The sequence below is a fragment of the Lacerta agilis genome, chromosome 7 (assembly GCF_009819535.1).
Source record: "Lacerta agilis isolate rLacAgi1 chromosome 7, rLacAgi1.pri, whole genome shotgun sequence".
Classification (NCBI taxonomy): domain Eukaryota; kingdom Metazoa; phylum Chordata; class Lepidosauria; order Squamata; family Lacertidae; genus Lacerta; species Lacerta agilis.
In genome coordinates, this window is record NC_046318.1 from 33,604,943 (window position 1) to 33,632,553 (window position 27,611).

The 27,611-nt window shown below is 44.5% G+C and overlaps 1 protein-coding gene across 3 annotated transcripts; it reads right to left on the reverse strand.

Annotated features, from left to right (window-relative positions):
• Nucleotides 1–3,438: 3,438 nt before the first annotated feature.
• CNDP2 (carnosine dipeptidase 2) lies at nucleotides 3,439–22,615 on the reverse strand. Of its 3 annotated transcripts, none has more exons than XM_033154798.1 (12): nucleotides 22,129–22,221; nucleotides 19,053–19,145; nucleotides 16,869–17,012; nucleotides 14,751–14,913; nucleotides 13,691–13,779; nucleotides 11,341–11,541; nucleotides 10,005–10,089; nucleotides 7,595–7,755; nucleotides 6,259–6,423; nucleotides 4,978–5,119; nucleotides 4,399–4,546; nucleotides 3,439–4,265 (listed from the first exon to the last, which is right to left on the reverse strand). In XM_033154798.1, the coding sequence occupies exons 1-12, from the start codon at nucleotides 22,219–22,221 to the stop codon at nucleotides 4,196–4,198; spliced, it is 1,554 nt and encodes a 517-aa protein (XP_033010689.1). In that variant the 3' UTR covers nucleotides 3,439–4,195. The 3 variants fall into 3 exon arrangements, with proteins under 3 accessions (XP_033010689.1, XP_033010691.1, XP_033010690.1); XM_033154800.1 differs by lacking the exon at nucleotides 22,129–22,221 and adding an exon at nucleotides 22,480–22,615 and having other exon boundaries at nucleotides 4,196–4,265; XM_033154799.1 differs by lacking the exon at nucleotides 22,129–22,221 and adding an exon at nucleotides 20,250–20,279 and having other exon boundaries at nucleotides 4,196–4,265.
• Between the last annotated feature and the right edge of the window lie 4,996 nt (nucleotides 22,616–27,611).

Below are 27,611 nucleotides of genomic sequence, written 5' to 3' on the forward strand. Positions count from 1 at the left end.
TGAGATTGGGGGGGGGGGGGAAGCCATGAGAATTGTGTGAATAGGCACCAAGGATGAGGGGGTGGAGTCCAAGATGTAGGGGTCCAGAGTCTCCCCTTTAACTTATCCATGCCCATCCCAGCAAGCAGCACTGCTACTGCACTTTGCACATGCAGTTCCTGAATATGAAGCTTTTTATCTTCATATTTATTCAGGGGTGGGGAACCTGTGGCTTCCCCTATGTTGTTATACTTCAGCTTCCATCAAAGCCAGCGAACGCGGCCAGAGGTCACGGATGATGGGATTTGTATTCCAGCAACATTTGGAGAGCACTTCAGATTCACTTCAACAGTGCCTTTGGCAACCAGAGTTAATTCAGAGGCATGAGGCACATCACACTAACTTTGGCTAGAGCAGTGTTTTTCAACCTTTTTTGGGCAAGGGCACACTTGTTTTATGAAAAAAATCACGAGGCACACCACCATTAGAAAATGTTAAAAAAATTAACTGTGCCTATATTGACTATATATAAAGTAATTCTCTTGAATAGGAATCAAATACACAATTTTTCCCACGGCACACCAGGCAACATCTCACGGCACACTAGTGTGCCACGGAACAGTGGTTGAAAAACACTGGGCTAGAGCACCAGCTGAAATGAAACCCTGCCGACGTAGAGCTAATTCCATTATGGATATGCTCCGGTAACATTCTTGACTGCTTGTGCACAGGTCAGCTCTCAAAGGCTGCCCAACAGAAAATATGGTGTGATTACGAATTCAGCCTTAGGACTGCTTGAACGGAATACCTCTTGCTTGTCTTGCAACAACTGCAGCACCTACCAGTGTACAATTCAAGATATTGCTTCTCATCTTTAAATCCCTAAGCATCTTAGAAATCTGGTGCCTGGAGGACTATCTTCTTCCACATGAGTTGGCCCAAGTGGAGGGCTTTTGGGGGGACCCCCTTCCCTACCTGAAGTGAGGTGGGTAACGGCCAAGGAAAATGCCTTCTATTTTGTGGTACCACAAATGTGGAATGCTCTCCCCTAGGAATACTTGCATGGGGCAGACCTTGATGCCTTTCTAGCACAAAGTGAAGCCCTTATTAAGTCACTCAGGCTTTTTCATGGTTTTTATTTCCGTTGATCGCTGAAATTCAGTGTCCTACTGTGAAATTATGCAGCTGCTGTTCAATTATTTCTGATTTATGTTAATAAGCTGTAAGCCACGCTGGGAGGCTTATGTATTACTTTTCATCCCGACTCTTCAGTCATAAGCAAGGTGAACTGTCACAAACTTTTGGACATCTACTCCTCTTATACTAGGTAAAGGTAAAGGGACCCCTGACCATTAGGTCCAGTCATGTCCGACTCTGGGGTTGCGGTGCTCATCTCGCTCTATAGGCCAAGGGAGCCGGTGTTTGTCCGCAGACAGCTTCCGGGTCATGTGGCCAGCATGACAAAGCCGCTTTCTGGCGAACCAGAGCAGTGCACGGAAACACCGTTTGCCTTCCCGCCGGAGCGGTCCCTATTTATCTACTTGCACTTTGACGTGCTTTCGAACTGCTAGGTGGGCAGGAGCTGGGACCGAACAACGGGAGCTCACCCCGTCGCAGGGATTCAAACCACCAACCTTCAGATCAGCAATCCCTAGACTCTGTGGTTTAACCCACAGCGCCTCCTGGGTCCCTATGCCTCTTATACTAAGGGGCCCCTATATGCTCTCAGCCATAGTAACATATAAACACTCCCAGTGTCAAATATTCATCCAACACATACCTGACATGCCCCCAGCATGTGCTCGTATTTGTATAACAGTTAAAATAATTAAGTGTCTTGTTCAGTAGTTAAGCAGGTGGAAACCACTAAACAGTTCTTGAAGCTGTGGGATGTTCAGATGACTCAGGCATATGCATCAATAGCCCGATCCAACAGTATCAATGCATATGATCAACCCACATGTTTGGGCCAATTTTGGGGTCTTAGGGCTGCAGGGAATGCATGCCACCTGCATGTGTGGCCAGAAATGCGCGCGCACGCACACACACACACAACCCCACTGTCAGCTGATCTGTGCAAGGAAAGGTCCATTCGCATCTCCTGAGCTCTGCCCAGGTCAGGGCTATATCCACATCTTCTTCCTTTCTTTTTGCCACTACTGCCAACAATAGGTAGGGTCTTGGAGGGTGCAGAAGAATTTGCTTGGAAGTGGGGCAAATCAAGTTCCTGATCTGAGGGTTAGTGGCTTTAGAACTACTATAATATTTAAAGGGATTCTGTGATGGCCTGGGAGTCAGACTCAGATGCTGAACCTGAGGGATCCCAGCCTGCACAGGATTCCCCGCCTCCAGAACCAGTAGAGCCGGGGCTAGGGCTTGAGCCTGAAGGATCCCCACCTGTGCTGGATCCCCAGGTGCAGGCATCAGCGGAGTCTGCTCTGGCTCCTGATGGGATGGAGGACCCATTGCCTGCAGGTGCTCCACTCCCAGCCTCATCAAAGGAAGCTGAGGAGGCCCCTGGGTCCAGTAACCCACCAGCCTCTCCTGAGCTGCAGAGGCTCAGGGCAGAGAGGCAAAGAGAGCTAAGTGCTTACAGGAGGAGTGCTCGCCTCCAAGCCCGGAGGAGAGGTGAGTCTCCAGAGGATCGGGGCCGCCCTAAGCATAGGGCCAGATAAAAGCCAGCCAGCCCCAGCCCAAGTTGCGTGAGCAACTTAGCTGCGAAGGTATGCTTGACCCGCAACCTCGTGCCTGCACCTGCCTTGGACCTTGACCTGCTCCCTGCCTCGCTCCCCACCGGACTGACCTCCTTTGGACCCCTAGACCCAGGACTGGACTTGGACCTCGCTTCACGAACAAACCCCCGGGGCCAGCACAGATTCTTTAGTTTCGTTGCATTTAGGAAGCTGAGTAATAAAATTAGCCAAACTTTGTACCTTTGATCTCTTACCTCCCAGTCTTCAAGAAACAAATATTCACTTAACACTTTGACAAAAGGATCTTTGAATCTTTTTACGTAAGAACGTACTTATTGTTGCTTCCTTACTTCCTACACCAGTGGGCTGTGTCCCACATTACCTTCAAACAGCTGAAGCAAGCAAGCCAACTTTAAAGCATGGGGTGTGAAGCTAGCATGTTTCCACAGATTACTGTTAAAGTTAACCACAGTTCATTGTTTTGGCATAACGCTAAACTTCAGTTCATCAAAAAAAGAAAAAAGAAAAACCTTCTAATCTCTGCCTCAGATCCATTTTGGAAAAGGAAGGAGTGCATGGTCAAAAAGTTTGTTGTAGCCTGTTCCAATCATGATAAACCATGGCTTATGACATTCACACACAACTCCTCTCTCATCACAAATATATGCACACACACATCCACCCACGAAGATGTGCAGTCTTGCCTTTCTGATGCACAGATCACCTAAAGCTTTCTCCCTTTTAACAAGGCTACCACAGAATTAGAAGCGCCAGAGCTATTCTTTATTTAGCAGTTTTCCACATGGGGTACAAATAATGCTTTAGAAAAACTACCAGTTTGTTGTTATTAATAACTCAGAATATATGATGTCTTCAAGGACTGCAGAGATTCCTAACAGGCACAGGTGTCTGACGAGACACAGCCTCATAGCCAGGAGTACCACGGTGGGGAAGGGATGGACAACTCATTTGCCACCAACTGAAGTCCCCACCCCCCGCCAGGTCATTTGAAAACTTTTCATGATGACTTTATTTGTTTTTCTAAACAGAAAACACAAGGGGTTTTGCCTTGTAAAAAAAAATCTGGGAGCTGCCCTCAGATTCTGGTTTGGTAAAATTTAATGTGATAAATTTAAAGAGTAAATGGTGATTATAAGAGGATGTAGAAGTGAGAGGTTGGGTGAAGCATTACTGGTCATTTGCTGCTACTTTGACACATCAGATTATGGAAAAATAATAGACTTCCTTCCTCTCCCACCCTTTATCTTTTGTTTGAAACAGTACATAAGTAGATTAGGGCCTTATAGTCCTGCGGTTGTACTTAAAACTGAGCACACTATTTTTGTCGATTGTTGATCTGCCGCTATAAAGTGCTCGATACGGAGTCAAAAATATTTCACCAGGCATCTCAGTGTGAATTAGTCTGGCTGGAGAAGAGGAGATGAAAATAGTGCACTTTTTGAAAAGTTGCAAGGAAGTAACTTTCAGGTCCCAAAGCAACTTTGCTTGAAGGAAATACAGATTCAGTCCTTCAACTGGGAAACTTCATGAAGGTATGCACCCAAGAGTTTGACACCTTGAATATAGTTGTACCTAGGAAGAAGAAATCTAGGATTAATGGATACAATGAAAATTCACCAACACAGGTACTTACTGTCCTGAGTTACCTCTCTTAAGTCTAGACAGGTGCACCTATAGAAACGTAAGTATGCACAATATGCCTTACCTGTTGAGTTTCTCATTCTGAGAATGAGCTCCATCGTCTGCAGAGCCAACAGGAAGCAGCATTACATTCTTGCCTGTTGCTTCTTGGAAGGTCAGGGTGACAGGAATGCTTCCTCCCTCTCTGGTCAAATCTGGCTCTACGCCAAAGACTAGCAGGGGAGAGAAGTGAAAATACAGTGCACAACACTGACAATTTTTCATCTTTAAGTGAAAACTTAACAAACGGGTAGTCAACATAATGCCATCCAGATGTTGTCGGACTGCAGGTTGCATCACTTGCAAGCTAACATGAATGATGGGATCCCAGCTTAACAAATCACCCATCAGTCAAATTCTCTCTCTTCTGATTAATATCCCTCAAGTACTTTTCTATGAATGTGTACAAGCACCAAGAGAATGTTTGCCCCTGTGACAAAGCAATAATTAATCACAACAGCATTGCAGCTAAGCAGGGCATTACAAAACTGATAAAAGGTTGCTTTTCATAAAACAAGAAACCTATTTTAATCTCTCTGCTACATTCCAATGGGATATGTCTCCTTCTTATTGGGCCATTTTGATTAAGATTTCAGTATCTCACCTGTTTTCATAGCTCTTCTTCCAGCCATGTAGTGGGGATGGTTGAAATCTGAAACCCAAGGCTTTCCACCATGGCCCAAGTACACTTTGAATTTGTTGGGGCTGTGCAGATCAGCAAACTTTTTGGACAAGTAATCTTTGACCTTTAATAAAAAAGAATAAGCCTTAAGACTTCTAAGAAGAGCGGAGCTGAAATTGCATTGGTGCTCAGTTCTTTATGCATGAATTCACCTGCAGTGAGGAAGGCAAGTTTTGAAACTACATCTGAAATGCTAATCATCACCTTTATGCAGTTCACCCACTTTCAGAGCAGGGACAAAACAGGAATTGCATAGGCACAGATATTTTATATCCCAATTATGCATCTGTCTCACACTATCCTAGCGTAAAATCCACAAAATGCCTAGCTACACAGAAAACAAGTGATTCACCTGAATAAATTTGTGGATGGGGCTGATGGATGTGAAGGAAGATTTTTTATTAAAAAAAACCTCCAAACCTACGAAAACCACTTAACCCATGAGGGAGTGCCTTTCCCTGTCACAGAAAAGGACCTCTGCATCTGTCCAATTATAAATTTAGCAGCTGCTCTTGCTGCTAGAATAGTGCTCCAATTAATAACTGTTTGTCTAATGTGCATAATTAGTATTTTCCATATCAAGGAATAAACAGCACAATTAATTTCAACACCATTACTACCAAGATGTTTGAGAGCTGCAGCTTATAAATACTGGAGCTCTGTGAAAATGAGGGCCTTTCTAGCATGAAGACAATACACCGTCTCCATCTAAGGTCCATTACTGCCAGTCAGAGCAGACAGTCCTGGAGAAGATGGACAAATATAAGATTAAGTATAAAGCAAGGAGGGACACTAAACTCAGGGGACCCATGTTTACTTTTTGTCCTATACAGAAGTACATGTTTCTGCTTCCCTCCCCCTCCCCACAGCGGAGATGCACCAAATGTTAATTCTATTCAGAGTAGACCCCTTGAAATAAGTGGGCACGACTAGCTGACATCCATTCATTTCAAGGGGTCAACTCAAAGTAGAACTTCACTGGATGCAACCTGTTCTTTCTGCTTTCCATCCCACCGTCTTCTATTTAAGAAGACTAGTTTTAAGAGTAGTTCTACAAAAATTAATGGGCCTAACTGACTATGTGCATTAATTTCAATGGGTCTGCTCTTGAGCTAAACCTGGCTGAGTACCACCCATGGTGAGATTCATCTTAGGCTGGTCTTAGACCTGAATTATCTCACACAAACAAACAAACAAACATACCTGCTCAGTCACAACTTCTGGAGTCATATCTGGCACCAGTCTGATTGAAAATTTGCCAATCACTTTCCGCGGAATCACAGTTTTAGCTCCCGATCCAGAGAAAGCTCCTTCTATTCCATGCAGGGACAAGGATGGGTATCGCCACCTGTGCATCAATATATCTTTCTAGAAAGGGAATTGAAAAAGAGATATGATAGGATTCTGGAAGCAGTTGTGAGTATTCAGTCTACAGCCAGAATTAAGTCAATAAAACTATCCACTTACTGGGCCAATTTGAATAGAAGAATGTGTGAACCATTGCGTTTGGAAGCTTACACACCCTAAATGGCATATATAGAATTATAGAATTGTAGAGCTGGAAGGGATCACAAGGACCATCTAGTCCAACCCCCTGCAATGCAGGAATCGTGCTCTACTGACTGAGCTATCCAGGGAAGTGCTCTTGTAAACATCCCCTCACCACGCAGGATCCCAGGGCAATAAATAAAGCAGAACAACAATCAACACATTAACTTAAAACACTAAAACCACATTAAACTAAGAAAAACATTTTAACAGTTTGGCAAAAGCATCTAAAATGAACCATATTCCTTCACTTACCGGTACCTTCCCCCCCACCCCCCCGCAATGCCTTTGTGAACAGATGTGATCATCTAAACCAGGGATGCTGAATCTCCAGCTCAGAAACCAAATTAGGCCTGGCAGAAGTCTCAATTTGGCTTATAGGGCAGCTTCCCCCAAACCACAGCCACCTGCCCCACACCTGACATCATATATAACAACAGGTGGGGAAGTTTCCTGTGGGGAACTTGATCGCACAGCTGATCCCTGCAGAAAGCAGCTTTAAGTTCATAGGGCTAGTCCTGCAGTTTACAAGTGCTGCACAACTAGCTAGTTTTTGAGCACTTGGGAAGCACCGTGCAAGGGGTGGGATAAACCACATGTCAATCATCTGGCTTTATAATGATGTCAGGTGACTGACAGTCGAATTGTCCCACCCACCTTTCAAAGTTGGCTTGAGGGAGTGGGCACAGATGGTGATCTGGCCCACCAGGCCAAAAAGTTTCCCCACCCCAATTTTAAAGACCTTCAATGAGGGGGGGGGCAAATTCCTCCCATAGGGAGTGAGTTGCACAGATGGGGAGGGGGCACCACAGAAAAGGTTGCAGTAGTCCAGTTAGGAGGTCACTATAGCATGGATTGTTGTCTTCAGGCCATCCCTAAAATCTTATATTGCTGGGCAAGGAAGTGTTATGGGAAAAAATAAGCACGGTAACACCACTTATTCTTCATTGCTAGAGGAACTGGATCCCAAAGATGAAGAGACCCATCACACCTTTGTTGCATGTAGTAGTCGTGTGGCTCCTACATCCTTTGCATATTCCTCCATATCAAAGTCAATTTGGTCATAAAGTTTATGCTCTTCGTCAGTGACGGGAGCCACTGCATCATTTATGCCAGGGATGAGAATCTTCCCTTTCTTATCCACCAAGCAGCCTGCAACAAAGAAGACATGTAATACCAAAGGGCAGCTAGAGAAACCAAAAATCTTCAAATATTGCTTGCTGATATTCACAAACTTCTTGCTTCCATGTCACATAGCTTATAAATCGAACCAAAATAGCAGCCTGGAGAGTACATGGAAAGTACAATAGGCACCTCATCACCGAAGGCTGATAGGACTAAGATGGGAAACATGACCCATCCAGATACTGATGGTCTACAAATCCCATCATCTCTGACTGTCGGCCATGCTGGCTCAGGCTGATGGAAGCTGAAGTCCCAACACCTTCCGGAGAGACACAAGTTCCTCAATCCCTGTGACAGAGGGAGCACAGCCAGTGTCCTGTTTTCCAAGTGGTTTTAACTTCCTCAGCAACTTTAAATCAAACAAATAAACTGAGAGGTCTTCAGAGCTGATATTTTTGTTGGCTTTCAGCACCGCCAGCTAAGCTATCTGCCTTACAGCCAATTCACAGAGTGGTTGTTTTGGTCAAGCCCAGACTGAACACCGTGGCGATAGTCATCTGAGCACTCCGCTGTGCTCCCACCTCTGATTCTTAGGACATTTCTGCTGACTCACTTGGCTGATAAATTCAGAGACTGAAGCAGTCATTCGTTTTGCATAAAACAATGAAGGTCCTCAAATATTTCCCTTTCATTTAAGGAACCTCTTTTTTAAAAGTTCTAATTCACCTTTAAGCTTGAATTAGAGCATAAATATGATAACTGCAATGTGGATTCACCTTTCCCAGTGCAACAGTCAGACACACGAACAGAAAACAAGCCCCAAGTCTTTTGCTGTAGCTGCTTGCTCATGACTTATGCACAGTCAATTCTTACAGATGTCTTGAGTGATGTTAGCCAGCCATCTATTTCTAGTAATTAATTTCTAGGAGTTTAGATTTTACTACTGCTGGTGATGTCCAAAGGTTCTCCCTACTTGCATAAGATCTCCTGAGTGAAGACTGATTTCAGAGATTGCCCTTGTTCATCCACTGCAAAAGCAGCAAACTCTATTTATTGAGCCAAGGAAAATGTGGAACAACCGTCAGCCAAATCATTATTCCCAGGCCTTCCTTCAAGTAAAGATGAGAGACCAGTCCATGTGGCCAAAGTGATGGATGAGTGGATAGGCACCAAGGCACTGAACTGTTCATGTGACTGCATACCACAACCCTTGTTAGATGCACCAGCAACAATGATTTGATTCAAACAGAAGCAATTCATAACTATTTTAGCATACAGCCAGAGGCAGCCAAGATTCACTATGAGCCAACACATCCTTCGGCACGGAAGCAAAATGCTTACCTATTCAATCCAAGTGAATCACTCAACCCACTTGGATTAAGAACTCTAGACAGGGAATGTGGTCATCTCAGCAGTATGAGATTGTGCTATAAAATGGGCCGGCTCACATCTGATCTGCTGCCCCAAAGTTGCTTCCAGTCCAACACTCTTACCACTCAGGGAGGGCAGGAGGGGGAGAGAGAAAGTACCAGCAACTTCTATCTATCTATCTATTTATTTATTTATCCATTCCATTTACCATGTCACCCAATCTTATGAGACTTGAGAGAACAGAAAAAGTATTAGCCTGGAGCTCAACTGAATAACAAATTGGGCTGTCTCATGGCCGCCATTCAGATGTCAGATTGGGGGTGGGGGCACAGAGAGAAGGGCCACAACTTACTGGCAGGAACCTACAGGAGGGGGGGGGAAAGTCTTGCCGAGCCATGACAACAAAGCAACAACAACTCCTATACCGCCCTTCACCTAAAGATCACAGGGTGGTTTGCAATATAAATTAGGTCATCTGTCCACCCACCTAACCATTTTTAACACATACAAACCAGATTTCTTATTAAATGCTGTCTGCCTTATGCAAGATTTGAGTAGCAACCAGAGGCCACACTCAACTGCATGCTTCAGCATAAACTAAAGCAGTATTCAAAAAGGTGAGAAGAAACTTATGATTGTGCCTTGTAGATAACATCTACACTCGGATTATTTATGTATACCTTTGCCGCACAAATGGATCTTTGCCCTCATTAACACTCTGGCTAGTCTATCAATTGTTAACCTTGCTATTATCATAAACCCTAACTTGGCAGGGGTGGGGGTGTTGCTTTTATTTTTTTCCCCAGTGAAAAGACCTTTGAACTGCAAGCACATTGCTATTTCTTCTGCAGTTGCTAAAAGATTCCCATTTCTAAGAGCAGAACTAGGAGGAATGGGCTACTTACCCATCAAAGCAATGAGGTCTGTCATAGCCTCATGCACTGAGCCGCCATAAACTCCAGAGTGAAGGTCTTTGTCACTGCATTCCACCTGTATGTCAGAAACAAACAAACCTCAAACACAATCTATTAACAGTCACATAAACATCATTATCTCCATCTTTCAGAATTACCTGGTAGCCACCAGCTTATTATACCATTGAGTCCAGGTAAGAGTTAGGCTGTTTGGTTGCAAAGATTATAGTTGCAGGAACTCCCTACAGCGACCTGCGCCGTAATCTATGGAACTTTTGTTTCAGATAGTCTTTTAAAAAATCTACTCATTTTCAGTATTCTGCTTATGCTTAAAATTGAAATTGACTAAAATATTGCACTGTTGGTTCAATATTTATGCAAAGCTGAAAGAATCGTCCGAAGGAACCAAGCCACTAAAAGCACTTTTTGCTGTGACAGGAATGAGCCACATTTCTGCTCAAGGATTTTCTTTTTCATTTCTCTTTTTGCATGCAACAGAAAATGAATTTAGAACAAATATAAATACATTTGTTCTCTTATCCAGTTTATCTGCTCTTGAGGTACATTAAGTGGAAAGTGGTGGTGGGGGAGCATCAGAACCCCAAGAACAGCACATGGGGGAGGAGACAGAGGATCATTCCATCTGACAAGCTGAAATGCTTGTACAGATGCTATGTTTGTCAAAGTGTGACACTGAATTCCACCTATAATGTTTGAAAGACACTAGAATGCCATTATTACTGTGTTACAGGTGCACGCTTATAATTGTATACAAATAATATTCATAAGCCAAGTGCTATCGCATTTTCTAAAACTACGCAAGATTTGGTGTTCTGCATGCTTCTCTTCAAACAAGTCAACCAACACAGATGTCGACTCTTCAACAATTAAAATTAGTACAGTGGTGCCCCGCTAGACGAAAATAATTCGTCCCGCGAAAATTTTCGTCTAGCGGGGTTTTCGTCTTGCGGAGCGGCAATGGGAGCCGCGCTCCGCAAAAACGAAAAGAAAAAAAAAAGACGAAATTTTTTCGTCTTGCGAGGCAGCCCCATAGACTTTTTCGTCTAGCGGGGCAGCCTCCCGCTAGACGAATGCTTTCGTCTAGCGAGTTTTTCGTCTAGCGAAGCATTCGTCTAGCGGGGTACCACTGTATCTTAGTTCAAGTATGTTTTTCTCACAAGTAGATCCGTTGAAATTAATGAGCATAATTAAGTTAGGTCCAGGAATTTCAACTGGTCTGTTCTGAGTAAAACTTAGTTGAATACCACTCATAAAGTATACTTGTTCCGGCTTCTTTAATAGGAATATTTGTTCTTTTAATCTTTACCTCTATGAAGTAATAGCAGATACCCCTAAGGCCATAGGTGATGCAGGGCTTCTTCTTGCCCAGCCAGTAGTTGTCAGAGATGCAAACATAGTCTACACCTTTGAAGAAGGCATCTTTCTGTGCAAAAATCAAATCATCAAGGCCTTCAGAGCCAGACTCCTCCATACCTTCTAGGCAGAACTTGACATTAACCGGAATTTCCTGTACGGAGAAAATAGAACAGAATGAGTTGAAGAGGGTGTGCACAGTGTTTTTCACAATTTAAGCTTGCAGCAGGTTTTAATCAGTCAGACGCCTGGTTGAAGAGAAAACTTTTCACCATCAAGCCTCCTGGGGAAGAGCATTCCACAAACTTGAAAAATAAATAAATGGAAATATCTCAAGTACCCCAAGTTCCAGCAGTTGGAGCAAAGTGCAAAATAATGGCTCAGAAAGAAAGGCAGATAGGATAGGTCATCCACTAAGTACATCAGAGTCCAGGAATCTGTTTTCAGTACCAGAATTGAGCTTACTGCCCCTTCCCACAAAACTCCATTCCTGGTTTCCCTTCCCTCCAAACTTGTAGCAGCATAATTTGGGGTGTGTGGGGTGGAGGTTGTTGCTATTGTTTAACAACTGGAAATGAGAAATGCAAATCGTGTAGGGGCCAGACACCACACCTTGGAAACTCTGTGAACTTATTAAGAGTAGGTAGCAGGGGTGGCCCGGGATGGGTGATAAGGAGGAATTGGACCCTTTAATCCCTCTGCTATGGTTCTGATCCAGATGGGGGGCACATTACTATTTCCATTGAGACAAAAGTTTCGTTTGCAACATTTTTTGTTGCTTGACGTACTGATGTGGCCATCTTATATTAGCCCACATCAAAGCGGCCCTTCCTTGACTGATTTGGGTGGTTCCGAACCTGTGGATTAGAACAGGAGTGGAGAACCTTTGCCAAATGCAGCCCTCTGTGCCTCTCTATCTGGCCGTCTGGATACACTTTAGGCCAGTGATGGCCAAACTTGGCCCTCCAGCTGTTTTGGGACTACAATTCCCATCATCCCTGACCACTGGTCCTGTTAGCTAGGGATGATGGGAGTTGTAGACCCAAAACAGCTGGAGGGCCAAGTTTGGCCATCACTGCTTTAGGCCATATCTCTTCCCTAGCCATACCCCTCACTGGCCTTGAGAGCTTTTGCCTGCCTAGAATGCGTACTTGAATTCTGATAATGCTGCTTGCTTGCCTGATAGAGGATACAGAGGGGTGGGTGGGTGTAGAAACTAGGCTATTGTATAAAGATAAAACCTGTTGCTTCACTCACTTTTGTCTCTGTCCCACATGGCAGCATGGAGCCTCCAGAAGGTTACGGATTCCTCTGGCTTAAACAGGTTTCCCCCACCCCTCAATTAGAGAACATAATGTCTGCATCAGCCCGTAAGTTACCACTCTTGAGCACATCAGCCCGTAAGTTACCACTTCTGTTATGAATAGCAAATGACCCTGGTGGCTGGCTGGGGCTGATGGCAGTAGCGCTCCAAACCCATCGGGAGGGTAGCAGGTTGGCAAAAGCTAGGGTAGCTCGGTTGGTAGAGCATGAGACTCATAATCTCAGGGTTGTGGGTTTGAGCCCCACCATTGGGCAAAAGATTCCCGCATTACAGTGGGTTGGACTAGATGGCCCTCGGGGCCCCTTCCAACCCTACAATTCTATAGAACAGCACACTGAGCAGGAGCACAGGCTTGGGACCAGAGCAGCTCCTGACTCAACTGGTGCTGAACTTCAGCAATCTAGTGCTACGGGGCAATTGCAGTCATTCCACCTGGCTGCAGCTGAGCAAGGGGGAGAGACAGCACAACCCCTTCCACCATCTTCACGGAGAGCCATTGCTGTTCGGCTCCTCCTCCATGGCCAATCCACTCAGCCATGATGCAACTAAAAGTCTTGGGTATTCATATCTGTTTGATTTCTATCTTCCCTTTCAATACTTGTTAACCTGAGGACGAGGTCACTCTCTTTTTTTTATCTTTGTATAGCGCCTAGGGAATTTTCAGAACTAGATAGGGAATGACAATGATGAAGGCTAAAAAAGGGGGTAAAAGGAGCAAACCTAACACACAGCCTATCTAGTGTTGCCTTGTTGCAGCCTTGGAGAGCAGAACAATCTGCGGGGGGAAACCAAGCAAGTACTTCCAGAGAGTCAAAAAACTTGCCATTCAGCAGATAACAAACCATAGCTCTTGGACTAATTCCGTATCCAGCAGGTTTAATCTTTATCTTTACTGATAACTGCAGTAGTTTAAAACAGCGAAGGTCAAGAATTTAATCTTTTACTAGCAAAGCAAGCTGAAAGAGAATGCAAACCATACCTGTTTAGTTTGTTGATAAGCCTCCAGGGCATTCAGCCAGGCAAGCACTGGGCCTTTATCATCTGTTGACCCTCGGCCATACAGCTTTCCTAGGCAGAAGGAGTGACAATACTCTTAATTAAAGCAATTCACAGGCCGTGCCACTTTTCAGGAGCACAGATCCTTCCAAAACAGTATACCATTATAAAGTAATACAATTATTCATTATTATGAATAATAATAAACTCCAGCAAAACAAAAGCAGATTGGAGCAGAAAATTATTTATAGTACATGAGCCAGGACCAAAATTAGTAGAAAATTGGTACTACTGAGGGAAAGATCTAAACTCTCAGTAGTTGGAAAATATCTAGAGACCTTAGTTATCACAGTCTTATACATTTTTTATGATTCTGAAGTTTCAGGTTCCCAGTTCCTTATTCAATAAAGAGCTCTGTGAACAACCTATGTTTATTTGACCCTACACCAAAAAAATGTGAATGGTAATAGTCCAAATCATGCATTTTCATCACTGGGGAAACACTCCACTTCAAGCTGCCACTTCATCATTCTCTGGAGCAAAATGTTATCTTTGCGCAATGGCAACAGCTGCCACAAATCAATAAGGGAACCCCAAAATAAGAATTGGGCCAGCCCAAGTGACACATTTGCACCACCAGGGAAATGTCCCATACAAGGAAATGTTCATTGAAGGAACCTTGGATGGAGAGCTGCAAGGAAGATATTGTTACCATAGTGTCAGTTTGTGAAGGCTGGAATTAGCTTAGTCGTTAGCCTTTGAATCAAAAACCACAAGCCTACTTATTACTATAATGAACAAAATGGAATATGTCTTGGCTACTAAGCATTCTCAGTCTTTATTGGGTTTTTTCTTCGATGGGTGGGTGGGCGGGTGGAGAGCAGGTCCATTGCACCATTATTGTATTTTTCACCATTATCTGCATTTAACTGTCTGGTTGGAATTCCTGCTACTTTTTTTAGAGTAATGTCTAGCTTGACAGGCATTTTATCTTTGCAGGTAGAAATTCATAGAGAGGCAATCCAGGTGCTTGCATGCCTTACCGTCTCTTTCCACCAAGGTGAAAGGTTCGCTGTCCCAGCCATCGTCTAGTGCTGCAGGTTGTACATCCAGGTGTCCGTAGATGCAAACTGTCTTCTTGCGAGGATCTGAGCCAAGTTTGCCTAGAATGATTGGAGGCAGAGGAATCTCCGAACCGTCAGGCAGCTAGAATTAGGGATGCAAACTGTAAATGGCAAAATGCATTTAAGGGCCTTCCTCCCCCCCCCCTTTTACTTGAGGTACCATGAATTCCATTGCAAGATGTATAAGCCAATGTTCTCAAAAGCACATTTCTGTATTATTATTGTAGGTTTCCAAAGAGGGAGGGAGGAACATGTGGTCATGAAGATGCTGCTGGACTGTAACTCCCACCATGTGTGCCCACACTGCCTGGGGCTGATGTGAGTTGTAGTTCAACAGCATTCAGAGGACCACAGGTTCCCAATCCCTGCTTTTATGGTATTGTGGGCCACATATGATCTGCAGTGTAAAAACACCCAGCCAATGCAGTTTCATGTGATAACATTGCATTACGCTTCTGAAAAACAAGGTACATTAGGGTTTTAAGAAGTGCCTTCTCTTCTATAATGTGGTGGTCTGCAATCAGAAAATATGTGCAACTCTGAAATGAAATGACTACTATTGAGTGCACTGTTTAAGTTTGCAGGAAATATATATTAATTTTAACTTTCTGTAAGCAACGCACTGCTACATTGTGCAAGCGGGGGGTGGGGGTGGGGGAGAATGCAAATTCAAAAGGAACCGTTCAATACATTAAACAAGTTCCTAAAACATAGTTAATAATAGCTCATCTGGGAGTTACACAGAGAGCAGAATCTAATTTCTACATATTAAAACCAAATGAGTCATGAAACATGGTGGTTTCCTTTTCAAGTTTCCTACTAGAGCTTGTTTGACTTGATCGGTTCTCATGATGACAGTCCACAGCAGGAGCGAGGAACCTTTCACCTGTCAGATGATATTTGATATGTTATTATTTATTAAATTTGTACGTTGTTGCTAAACTATCAGTCCCTGGAAGCATGGGCAATGGCTGGGGATGATGGGACATTCAGCAACATCTGCAGAGCTAAAGGTTCCCTACGCCTGGTCTACAGCAAACTCCTTTTGCTGTAGGCACAAGTGACAGAACGGGGAGCTGCAGGTTTTCCTAAACAGAAAAAGAACAGGCTGCTGTTGGCAAAACTAAGTTTGGAGACTTAAATATAACATCTAGCTTGTGGCTCTAACACATCTTGTGGCTCTAATACATGGGTATTTAAAAAGTGGAGATGGCATCAGAAGGGATGTGTGATCACTATCAGGGTTGCAGCAGACAGGGAAGACAACTCTTCCCTCCCTTGATGTGGTCCTCTCAAAACAGCCACTGGATTGAAAAAAATGTTACTTATCCAAGTGGCTCTAATGCAAAACTAGTTATTCTAATTACATGGCAATGGTTTTCAACCACTGATACACAGCCTGAGACAAAGGCAGGGCTACCAGAAAACAAAGACCAAGACTGCCCTTGAAAGTAAAAACAAAACAAAAACAAAGTCAATCACAACCCACACAAATAAATAGTACAGGCTGAGCATGATACAGCTTGCTTCGAAGACGAGGCTTTGAAGAGCAAGCAAGGCTCATGGCTCAAGCAGCAGCCTCCAAGACTCCCTCCAGATCACATAGAATTTCATCCCCCATCAACAGCCAAGCCATGCTAGTTCCCAAGGTCTTAGAAAGAAGACAGTGAAAGCAGCAATCTTTGTAAGATGTGAAGCAAGCGCACAAATGAAGGACTTCAGGCAGGAAACTAAGCGTACGTAGCACAGTTCTGGCACCTGGGCGTTGTTATTTGCTTGCCCAGCTTCCATGGATTGCAACATCTTTCCGATGATACCAGCAATCTGTATCGGGAACATTTTTTCACCCCATAGCAATTATGCTACCCTTAAAAACAGAAATGAAACAAAAACCACAGATGCTTCTAAGCCACCCCCTCCACCCCAAGACCAGACAAGTACAGCAACTGTCCACAGGCAATAACAGGATATAGGAAACACCCCTAACCCAGGGTGCTGTATCCAACTGAAAGCACTACCTTGGCTAAATCTACCTACCTTCTGTTTTCCGATGTCTTTCAGCTCCGTTGTGCCACCCAGCCGCTCAATGTCCTTGGCAGCAACTTCCATCATTCGTTTGATTTCTCCCCTCTTTTCCGGCCATGCCGACACACTCTGGATAGCCACCCATTGGGCCAGCCGCTATAGGTAAGTAGTTCAGGAAAGAAGCAGGACCGGAGGTGTGAAAGAGAATAAAAACCGCAGCTTTTATTTTGCTTGGCTAGGATTTTAGAGGAGGCAAGCTGCAAAGGTGGGTGTTCTGGAAGACAAAACACTAACGCTCCTCTCCATTTTCCAACTGTGTTTGTGTGTGTACGCGCACACATGCCCCGTTGCCCCATTACTGGAAAAAACCAGAGACACCCCCACCCAGCCAATCTTAGGGGGTGGGATGCAACCCAGAGTGGAAAAAGCCAGGCTTTTTTTGAACAATGTCATGTCTTAAATGGTGTTTTCACACTATTCTTATCCAGCGGCTCCCAACCCTTTTACCATTTAGTACACCTTTTGACTTTAAAGTAAAGTTGAAATCCATCACAACAGGCTATGGGCACACTCCAGCACTCCTCTTTGCATTTGTCTCAGTTCAAAGCACAATGCGGGAGCAAGTAAAGCCCACTTCAGAGCCACAGCACTGTAGCAGACCACCTGATTTGCACACCAAGGGCCACAAGTTCAATCCTCAGTGTCTCTCAAAATAAAAGTGGGAAAGACCCCTGCTTGAAATCTTGGTAAGCCACTGCAAGTTAGTGTAGACAATATCAGTTAGCCAGATAGACCAAGGACCTGAGTCGATATAAAGGCAGCTTCCCATGTTTCCTATGACTACACACAGGCTTTTTCTATTCAATATGGCTGACTATCATGGTGACAAGTGGCCCCATGAAAGTGGCCATTTACAAGGGCTGTTGGAGCTTCTGGCTTCTGCCAACAAACAACTTGCTAGTTAGCACTTAAATTGTGCTCAGAGGCTACACCCAAGGCATAACTAGGTTCAGTTCCTCCAGCCAAGTGATAGTGCTACTCACAATATATGTGCGTGTGTGGACACAACTGCAAAACGTTGTTACCATTTCCTAGTTTTCCATTCATTTCACAAACCATCTAAGGGCCTCTAAATGAGGCAGCAAACCTGTGTCTAAGCTATACCAGTTCAGATTGTTGCTAAGGAATCATATGAATGAATGCTCCTCCACACAAAAGTGTGCACACACACACACTTGCAGTCTGAACCAATACTGTACAGATGCAGAAAATGTACACTCTCCTCAATCTAAGTAGTAAAGAATTTTGAAAATCTTCATGGAAATAAGTCATGAATTATATTAGTTCCCTCCAACCTCCTGATCATCTCTATGTGTTGTTCTCCGCAAAGGAAACAGCAATTAGATAGGTTTCATTGCAGCCCATGAGTCTTTTATGGCTAATGCAGACTTAATGTTCTTCATTCCTTGGCTACTACTATCAATGCGCTGATGGCAACCTTAACCATTGTTAAGGTGTGGTAGGTGTGGAGACAGAGTGAGAGAAGCATGCGATACTCTTGGGTTTCTTAACTGTGAGACTGGAATAGTATGTCTGCACCAGCTTTGTGGTGAGACTGGAATAGTATGTCTGCACCAGCTTTGTGGTTTAAGAAAATTATGGATCAGGAAGCATTTAGAGATGGGTGGCTCTGCAAATGAAAACTCCCCAAGCCACCAAGGATACAGTCCTCCCACTCAGCATGTGGGTTTTAGGACAGGCAGGTCAACTTTTTGGCTGTCACCTAAGACTAGCCAGCAACTGCTCTGCAAAACTTGCTTCACAAGCCTATTATTTTTTAGAGAAGGAATTTTGCAGCTCAACATATGCATACAGGTTTGAATCCAAACTTAAGCCTTCTGTGAATAAAAAGCATCTTTCGGTCCAGGGAAGACTTTTGATCCAGCAGAAGAAGAACGGGGTAGGTGTTGGTTTTAATGGATCCCCCCCCAACCCCCATTTCTAGAGGATCTCCCAACTTGTCCCCAGGGTATTTTTGGAGGCAAGAGTCTGCTGTAGCACAGCAGCAGAAGTTTTCTCCTCTGCCAGCGGGATGTCCCCTGAGTGATGCTCCTACTGATGGCAGCAAAATCAGGATGTAAGGTATAGGCTCTGCAGCCTGAGGAAGCCGAGACTGGATTTAAAATGTCCACTTACCTCAACATACAGATCCTGGTGTTTATCAACATACTCAAAGAGGGGCTCAAGGACAGATGACATTTTCTGATCTGAATAGTGCGGCTGAAAAATCTAAAAGGCAAATTGAAAAAAGAAGAAAGGGGAGAAAAGGATATTTAGACTCCAGAGCTTTCCAAAAGTTTGCAGTATTAGCTGACAAAAGGGTGCCTTTATACTTTACACGTGAATGTCTGCCTCTAAACTGCCTCACTGCAGTTTCAGGGAAGTCATGAGGACTTGATAAACGAGGCAGCTCACCGTGAATCATTCTGCAGATCACATGATGGAAGTAAGCAAACTAAGAAAAGCAGTGTCAGCTCTCAACTTAAAACACTGCAGTTTCAGGGGAGGTTACTCTTGTGACAAGCATCAATTTAAGATGAGCTGTGTATATCTTGTCCCACTTTGCTTGACAGACTCCACTGTACTTGTGGTGAGCAAATCATCTGCAGGGATTGTCGAGAGGACCATTTACATACAACAGTGATCTCGTAGCAGAACCTCAACAGCAAGTTTCAAAATCAAGGTGTGTTCATGATCACTCAACTAGCTCGTTCTGCAGGAGTCAGGGGGAGAAGTGAGCCAGTAGAGTTAACAGGGACTGCAGGAATTAGGAGAAGCATTGGCTGGATTCATGATTTTTCCCACATTGTGATTTTTGCATAGGGCATGCACATACATGATTCATGATATATTGCCAGGCCAAAAATTATGAAACTGATATGATGATATGGACTTCAAACAGGTTTTGGACAATATATCGCCCAGCCGTGCCATTAACAATCAACATTTTGCAATATAAGCAAAAGAAAGTGGTCGTGCACATTTTTGTGCCATCTTCAGGAACATGCCACAACTAATCAGCACCAAAGGAAAGTGACTGAGCACCTGAACTTTTAAATTTGCTTTGTGCCAGCCTTGGAAGAATTTTTATGCTTGGCAAACAGGTTTTCGCACAGTTTAACGTTTCAGTTGGTCTTCTGTTATCACACAACTGATCTACTCTGGAGTGTCAATTTAACAATGGCAGTTACTGTTTACTTCATTCCTTAGTATTCCCACCCACATACACCAAGTCCTAATAGAACAATTTCTGCAGCCAGCAGTTTTACAGCAGTGCTGTAGGTAGAGTGTCATTTGGCAGTAAATACAGAATCAAGTATTCATGCTGCCTACTTTAGTGGGCTTCATCCAGATTTGAGTCAAAGTACACCATCATGGGAAGGCTGTCAAATCACTTTCCCTGTGGGAAGCAATTCCACTCCACACTCAGCTGTAGTATTTGAATGTACTGCCCAATGTGGCAGATTTCTAGGCCCTTCTTCCAGGGGCTTCCTGCTTTGATATCTGGGATTTCAGCTTTCCGAAGAAGTACTTTTTGCACAAGCTTTTGCAAAAGCAGGGAGGTAAGTGGTACAGTATCAGGTTCAATATGCTGTCTGAACTCTCTACCTTTTCATATAGTGCACAGGTTCTTCTCTCTTCCCCCCCACCCCCCGGTGTTTTGTTGTCTGTTGTACCTGCTGAAATGACAGTAGTTGGATATTGCAGTAGCATTTCAGTTGATTTTTTATTGAAAGTGCTCAAAAATTGTTTTGTTTTTTAATGTTTTCAGAAACAATAAAACATTTTATATTAAAAAAAATATGCTGTCTGAAAGTACAAACAATAGATGAACCAATGGTCTAATTCAATGTAAGGCAGGTGTTGATGTGATTTATTTTTATTTTTTCACTGAGGGTGTGACAGCTCAGCAAAACTCTAGATTTTTAAACTCTCTGGTTATTTTTGTTTTTAGGTATTTTTAATTGATTGTTGCTTGATAACCACCTTTAAATATTTTTAAAGACATTCAGCACAGAAGTATTTACAAATGAGAGAGAGGGGGGGGGAAACCCAGAATTCTTTGGCCATATCACTCACGCCTACAGGCTAGACTAGCATTAATTTAAAACAGTTTTTATGGCTTGTGGGCACGAGGACAACTGAACTAGCATACCAGGTTCTTTAGATCAAATTGAGTCTTAGAATTAGGGAAGGAATGTGCCTTTGAGCACATACTCAGCCCAGAAATTTGTTTTCTGTCGCAGAACAGAGATCACAGTCTTCTCACACAAAAATCTAGTAATCCAAATAGTCCTGCATCGTGCTATAAAGCTGTCGTGTGCACGTGTGCAAAACAGTCAGTGAAGATACACTGCACAAGAGAGAAGCGAAAGTGAACTGGAACTGGCAGAGAGAAGGAAAGGGTACAAGAAGTTGCCACAGTACCATTGCTACAGAGTGGAAATGCAGAGGCTATGGAAGGCCCACTCCTAAAGCAGACAACAGTAGTCAGCAGTGACAAGAAATATGTGCTTCTGCATTCAACAAAGCTACTTTTATCTTTCTCCCACAGTTCAGCTCATAAGCTTACAATTTTAAGACGCCTGCCTTGTTTAGTTTGTTGCGCAGGTTCATTCCACTTTAGGGCGCATCCTGCACTGGCCTGTCACTTTCAAGAGGCACTTGCTCTCCCTCAGTGGCACAACCCACAGAATGCTGCAGTTTGGAGGCCCCATTTAAGAAGATAAAGACACAGCAGCAGTAATAGGGATGGAATCTTTTGAGGTGCAATGCAACCAGGGCTGGCCCAAGACATTTTGTCACCTAAGGTCAACCACCACATGAGGACCCCCACCTCCCTGCCAGGGAAGGAGGAGTGAGGAAGTATCTAAGTCAGGCACATGGGAGGAGGGGTGGCTAAAGATATAAGGTACAGCAGCTACTGCTACCCTGTGAATCCTGCCACCTGAGGCAGACACCACACCTCACCTCATGGGTGGGTCGGCCCTGAGCACATCGGGCAGCCCCATTTGCAGGACACCTTCAAGCCCCTGAGAAAGCAAGTGCCCCGCCCTTCGCCCTTTTGACACGCAGCTCCCAAGGAAGCAGGGCGGAGACCCAGCAAGGCCGAATTAGGCCCATTCCCCTCCCCAAAGAGGAACCCCGTCCCGTCCCGCAGCCGCAACACCGCCCTGCTGGAGGCAGCACCGCCTGGATGGAGCCCACTCACCCTGCGGATCGGGGCGGGTTTCCACCTCCTCGCTCGGCACCCAGGGCGGAGAAGTGCCCTGCAGCCCCTGGACAGGATCAGCGCCGCAGCCATCGCTGCAGGGTGGCGGGGTGAGCGGAGGGAGGCCCGCCGGGGATGGGAGGGGACCAAGGGATGAGGCGACAAGCGCAAATCCCCTGCGGCTCCTCCTCGCCATCTGCCCACGATGAGAGAAGCGGGCAGCGGCGGCGGTGGGGAAGGGAAGCGGATCCCGGCAAAGTTTGGCAACTCGGCACCCCGGATCTGCAGCCCCCTTCCCTCCCCTCCCCTCCCCCCTTGAACCAGCTGTGCCGGGACGGAGCCGCTACTCACCCTGCGCCGCGTTCCCACGTGCACCTTTCGCAGTTGCCGTCCAGCAGCGATGGAAGAGCGAGCAAAGGCACAGAGCTCGGATCTTAAAATCCTCTCGGGGGGCCCGCCCCTTTGGAACCTCGCGAAGGCCAATCAGCGCCCGTCCGGGCTGCTAGGTTCGGAATCATTGGCCGCGAAGCAGGAAGGAGAGAAGGCCAGAAGGGAAGCGAAGCGGGCGGCGAGGAGCCCCAGAAGCCCGCTGGCCCAGCCTTTAAAGGACTCGCGCCGGTGCTTCCCGGCCGTAAGGTCTTGGAGTCGTGAGCCTTGTGGTTAGGGGCCGGGGAATATGCCGACCTGTTGCTACAGCCACGTCAAGGGGCTGGCGCAGCGGGTCTCAGGCTGGGAGAGACTCAGAAAGGGAAGCCTCTCTCACGGCACACCCGGATTGTGGAACAGATTGCCCAAAATTTAGATATAAGTACCACCGAGATGCACAGCCTGTGGAAATAATTTATTCTCCAAGGAAGGGCTAGTTTGCTTATTCGCCTGGTGAAGCACCGATGGTGTTCGTTTTTGATAATATAATATGTATTTTTATTTTTTTGTGCCAAACCGAAAGTCAGGTGCAAAGATGACCCCCTCCCTTTCAGCTTGCATGAAAATTATAATTTCACAAAAGGGTGTTTCTTGAAGATATGGTATTAGCTGAAAGGGAGAGGATGACATCTTCCACCAAACAATTTCTGGGTTACAAGTACAGTATAGTAAAGGAGCAAATCAAGGAATCTGTAAAAGTAAGAAGGCAACTTTGGCAAAATATAGAATTGTAGAGTTGGAAGGGAACCTGAAAGTCCTCTAGCCCAACCCCCTGCAATGCATGAATATCAACTGAAGCATCTATGACAGAAGGCCACCCGACCTTTGCTTAAAAACCTCCAAGAAAGGAAAATCCACCACCTTCTGAGGGAGTCAGCAAATATTAACAAATAAGAGAAAAAAGCATGCAGCAAATTAACAAAGTTAATGTAAATTAAGTATCCTGGTTCTTAAGGCAGCTCCGTAATATGTAGTCATATTCAAAAAGCAGCACCCAAAAATCTCAGCTGAAATAACTGAGCAGGTTTTATGCAAACATTTTGCGTTTGGGTTGAAAACAAAACCCTGTGGTATGTGATAGCACGAACAGTCCACAAGGTGGCCTCTTGTGCCAGCAGTGAAAACTAACTAAAAATAATATATTTACTTGCAGTAAGTTCCAGGCTTCGTAAGCTGTTAAAAGGTTTGGATCTGTGCATTTTGTAATGAGATGCTGAGCTTTTCAGTGTCACTATCAAATCAAACTCTGTTGCGTCAGTAGAAGGACCTCACTTTTAAATTGGTCTCATTCCACAGGTCTACCTTTCTCAACATAGTTAAATCCTGGGATCCTTAAACAAAGAAGCAGAAATCACTACCTTGCTCACTTTTTCTGAAAAATTTAGGGCAAAGCAGGTGGGAGCATAAGAGCTCAATCCCATGTGAAACAGGCAATGTCGGCAATATGAGAGAAATTGTGTCACACACAGTGTTAGATTTGCAATGCCTATACAGAAGTATGTCCCATTGACTTCATTGGAGCTTGCTCCCAAGTGTATGCTTAACTGAGTAAGCCCACTGAGAACAGTGTCATGTAATTCTGAGTAAACATGTACTGTATGGGATTACACCCCAAGGCTGCATTCTCTTCCCACTTACCTGGAAGTAAGTGCTGTTGAACTCAGTGAAATTTACATCTGAGTAAACACAACTGGAGTTTTATTGTTAGTGCAAGAATAACTTCTAAACTTATGTGTTAGTTTTGAAAATGTGTAGTCCCAGGGTATGAGCTGAAAACACATGAGAACATTACCTTCCTGAGGATAAGCAGGTCTGGGTGTGCTTAGTGGATGGGAGACCTACATGTAGCTCTTGGCTGAATTCCATGATTGAAGAAAGATGGGATAAATGTAAGAAAGTCAGTTAAGGGTGCCACAATAAACACATGCCTAGAAGCACCCCCAGCTCTGAGCAACAATAATATTTTAAAAACTGCAAAATTGTAGAATATTACCTGGCATCCTGGTGGTAATAGTGTGTTGTAGTGAAAGCAACACATTGCATTGGGTCTAATACTGTATTCTAGATATAAAAAAGCATGAAAGGGGCCTGTGAGGACAGACATTGTGAAAGCTTAAATTGTTGGAAGGCCACGCTGTTGCCCAGAGTGATAGTGGCATTCAGCATTCTATGATCAGCATTCAACACCCTCCTGAATACCGCCTTACTCCTTTGTATAGTTCTGTTTCGGCTTGTGCATAATGCTCTGCTCTTACCAGTCAACTGGTTTGCCACTTCTAGATCATATTTTTTTCCCAGCATGTCATAACTACAAGTTTGCAGCCTACTCAAAAGCCATCCAGGTATGTATTTTGATGATTGCACAATTTAATGTGGCTTTTGGATATTTATTCAGGCATCTATCAGAACACCCTTTAGTTGTCTGAACCCAGCAATTGAGAGGGATGTGCCCGGCTTTAATGTAAGCATTAAAAACAACTGCCACCATGAGACGATCTTGTTCTTAATTATACACATTGAGCATGTGGGCAAAATACAGAACAAGACATCTTTGGAATTCCTAAAAGCATGGTCCCTCCTTCTTGTTCAAGCATCAGATGAAAAATGGCATCTCTTTCAGATTTTTTTTTTTACTTGCATCTCTCCCGTTGCCCACTCAATGAAACCATCTCTACATTAGGATGCAGTACAGCTTCTCTAACAGCTCACAACAGCTTTAGTGCTTATTAGTGGCATTAATGAGCAAGATACATGGTTGGCTCATCAAAAAAGATTTCACTGCCCAACAGATAACGCTCAAACATCTGCCAACTCTTGTGATGTTTCAGCTTGGCTGCCAGATATCAGAAAGAAATATTTATATGCTAAATGTATTTTTTAAAACTGCCTCCCAGTAGGCGGGTTTTTTTTTAGGAGAGGAAATAATTTTCATGTCATTTCTATATAAACAAGGGATCCATTTGTTATGAATGCAAATAAGAGAAACACCTCATTTTCAAAGGGCAGCTTTATTGCTTTATGACTAATGAGACTTAAAATATAGGGAGCAATGGGCTGGTATGTTCACACATAGTGAGCTAGAATGTCCCTTGCTGCGTGAGTTCATCCTGTTTCATTATTCTTCTCTTGAAGAGACAGCTGTTGTTAAGCATAGTGATTTAATTTAATGAAATTGGGAATGCTTATATCAGAAGTTTTCAACCTTTTTGAGTCCACAGCTCCCTTGACCAACAACATTCTTTCTGTGGCTCCTCTGTGGGGCAACGCACTCTGAGCCTAAGAAGCCCAGTTATATCACCCCTTGTCTGCAGAGGCAGCCACCCCTCACCCCTTTTTGAACACCCTCACTTGTGGAGTGTTCCCTCAGCCTCCTCCTCCCCTCTCCATGGGAGTCTTCAGGGCAGCTGCTGCCATCACTGCCCCTGGTCACTGAGCTGCCCCCCCTGCTCCAAAGAGAGGTGCCTTCTCATGCCACCCCACAGGGTCAAAGGTGAATGTGAGGCCAGCACCTTACCTTGGGAGGCAGCAGCAGGCACCGCTGGGCCTACATGGTAGAAAGGCTCCCCTTCAACACCAGGCACTCAGCTCCCAGGCAAAACAAAATAAAAAATAAAAAAATCCTTCCAGTAGCACCTTAGAGACCAACTAAATTTGTTCTTGGTATGAGCTTTCATGTGCATGCACACTTCTTCAGATACACGAAATTTCAGATGCACACGAAAGCTCATACCAAGAACAAACTTAGTTAGTCTCTAAGGTGCTACTGGAAGGATTTTTTAATTTTTAATTTTATATTTTGTTTTGACTATGGCAGACCAATACGGCTACCTACCTGTAGCTCCCAGGCAGACATTGCACACAGCAAGCACAAGAAAGGCCAGTGTGCTGCCTTCCTGCCTGCTCAGCCTCCCACTTGTCCATCCATTCCCAACAGCAAGGCCTACTGGACTGGCCGGCAGGACTCCCTCACCCACTTGCTTGCTTACTCTGAGGCCACCTCAGCTCCTGGCAACCAGCACCCCCTTGGCAGCCCAAGAGGAACCATTTGCCTGGGGAACTTGTAGCCAGGGCTGATGCGACAAATAGCTGCGTAAGCCAGGCATAGGCAAACTCGGCCCTCCAGAGGTTTTGAGACTACAATTCCCATCATCCCTGACCACTGTCCCTGTTAGCTAGGGATGATGGGAGTTGTAGTCCCAAAACATCTGGAGGGCGAGTTTGCCTATGCCTGGTGTAAGCTGAGAGGTAGAGAAGCAAGAGGGCATCAGAAGAGGGAGGGAAGGAAGGAAAGAGAGACAGAGGCCAGTGTTGCCTTCGATGCACCTGACTCTCATTCAAGGCACCCCAGGGTGCCACGGCACACTGGTTGAAAACCACTGTGTTAGGGGATCACATTACTTGTGCAGATCTGTCAGATTTCCTTGCAGTTCTTCCTTTCATGTGGTGACACAGAGGATGAGGTTTTGCTAAGTACCCCTAGATATGAGAGTCCTGCTATCAGGATGGCAGAGGGGACAAGCTTGCTTTCCTAGGTCTTCTGCTTTGCCAGAGAGCTTTCTCCATTTTAGGTTTTGTGCTAATGAAGTCCATTTTGTAATGTGCACTCAGTTCAAAACACAGCACCTGTCACTGTGGAAGAAAGGGCAAAATAGAAAGCCAAACAATAATATTGAAGAATTCTTGCTGAAGAAATGGAATGAGCCTCAGTGTATGTTTGTATTAGCACCCATCCTCTCAACTACCTTAAGCCCCTGGTTTGTTTATATACAGCTAACAAAGGCTGACAAGATGTAAAAGAGCCCCTGGATATTACGGCCTCAGTGCTCATTAATTCTATAAATAGCAGTCTGTGGTGTGCAGGTGACTGGCACAAAGAATTCCATTTGAGCATGGGCCTTGGGGTTACTCAAGACAGTGAGCCAAAGTATGTCTAAGCTACGTTGGGTCAATGTGTCTTATGGATTCAATTGAGCAGCCTGAATGAATAAGCTCCAAAAGTATGAGCTTTCGGATATTGTGAAGCTGGTCATACGTGAAACCAAAACAGACAATGTTCC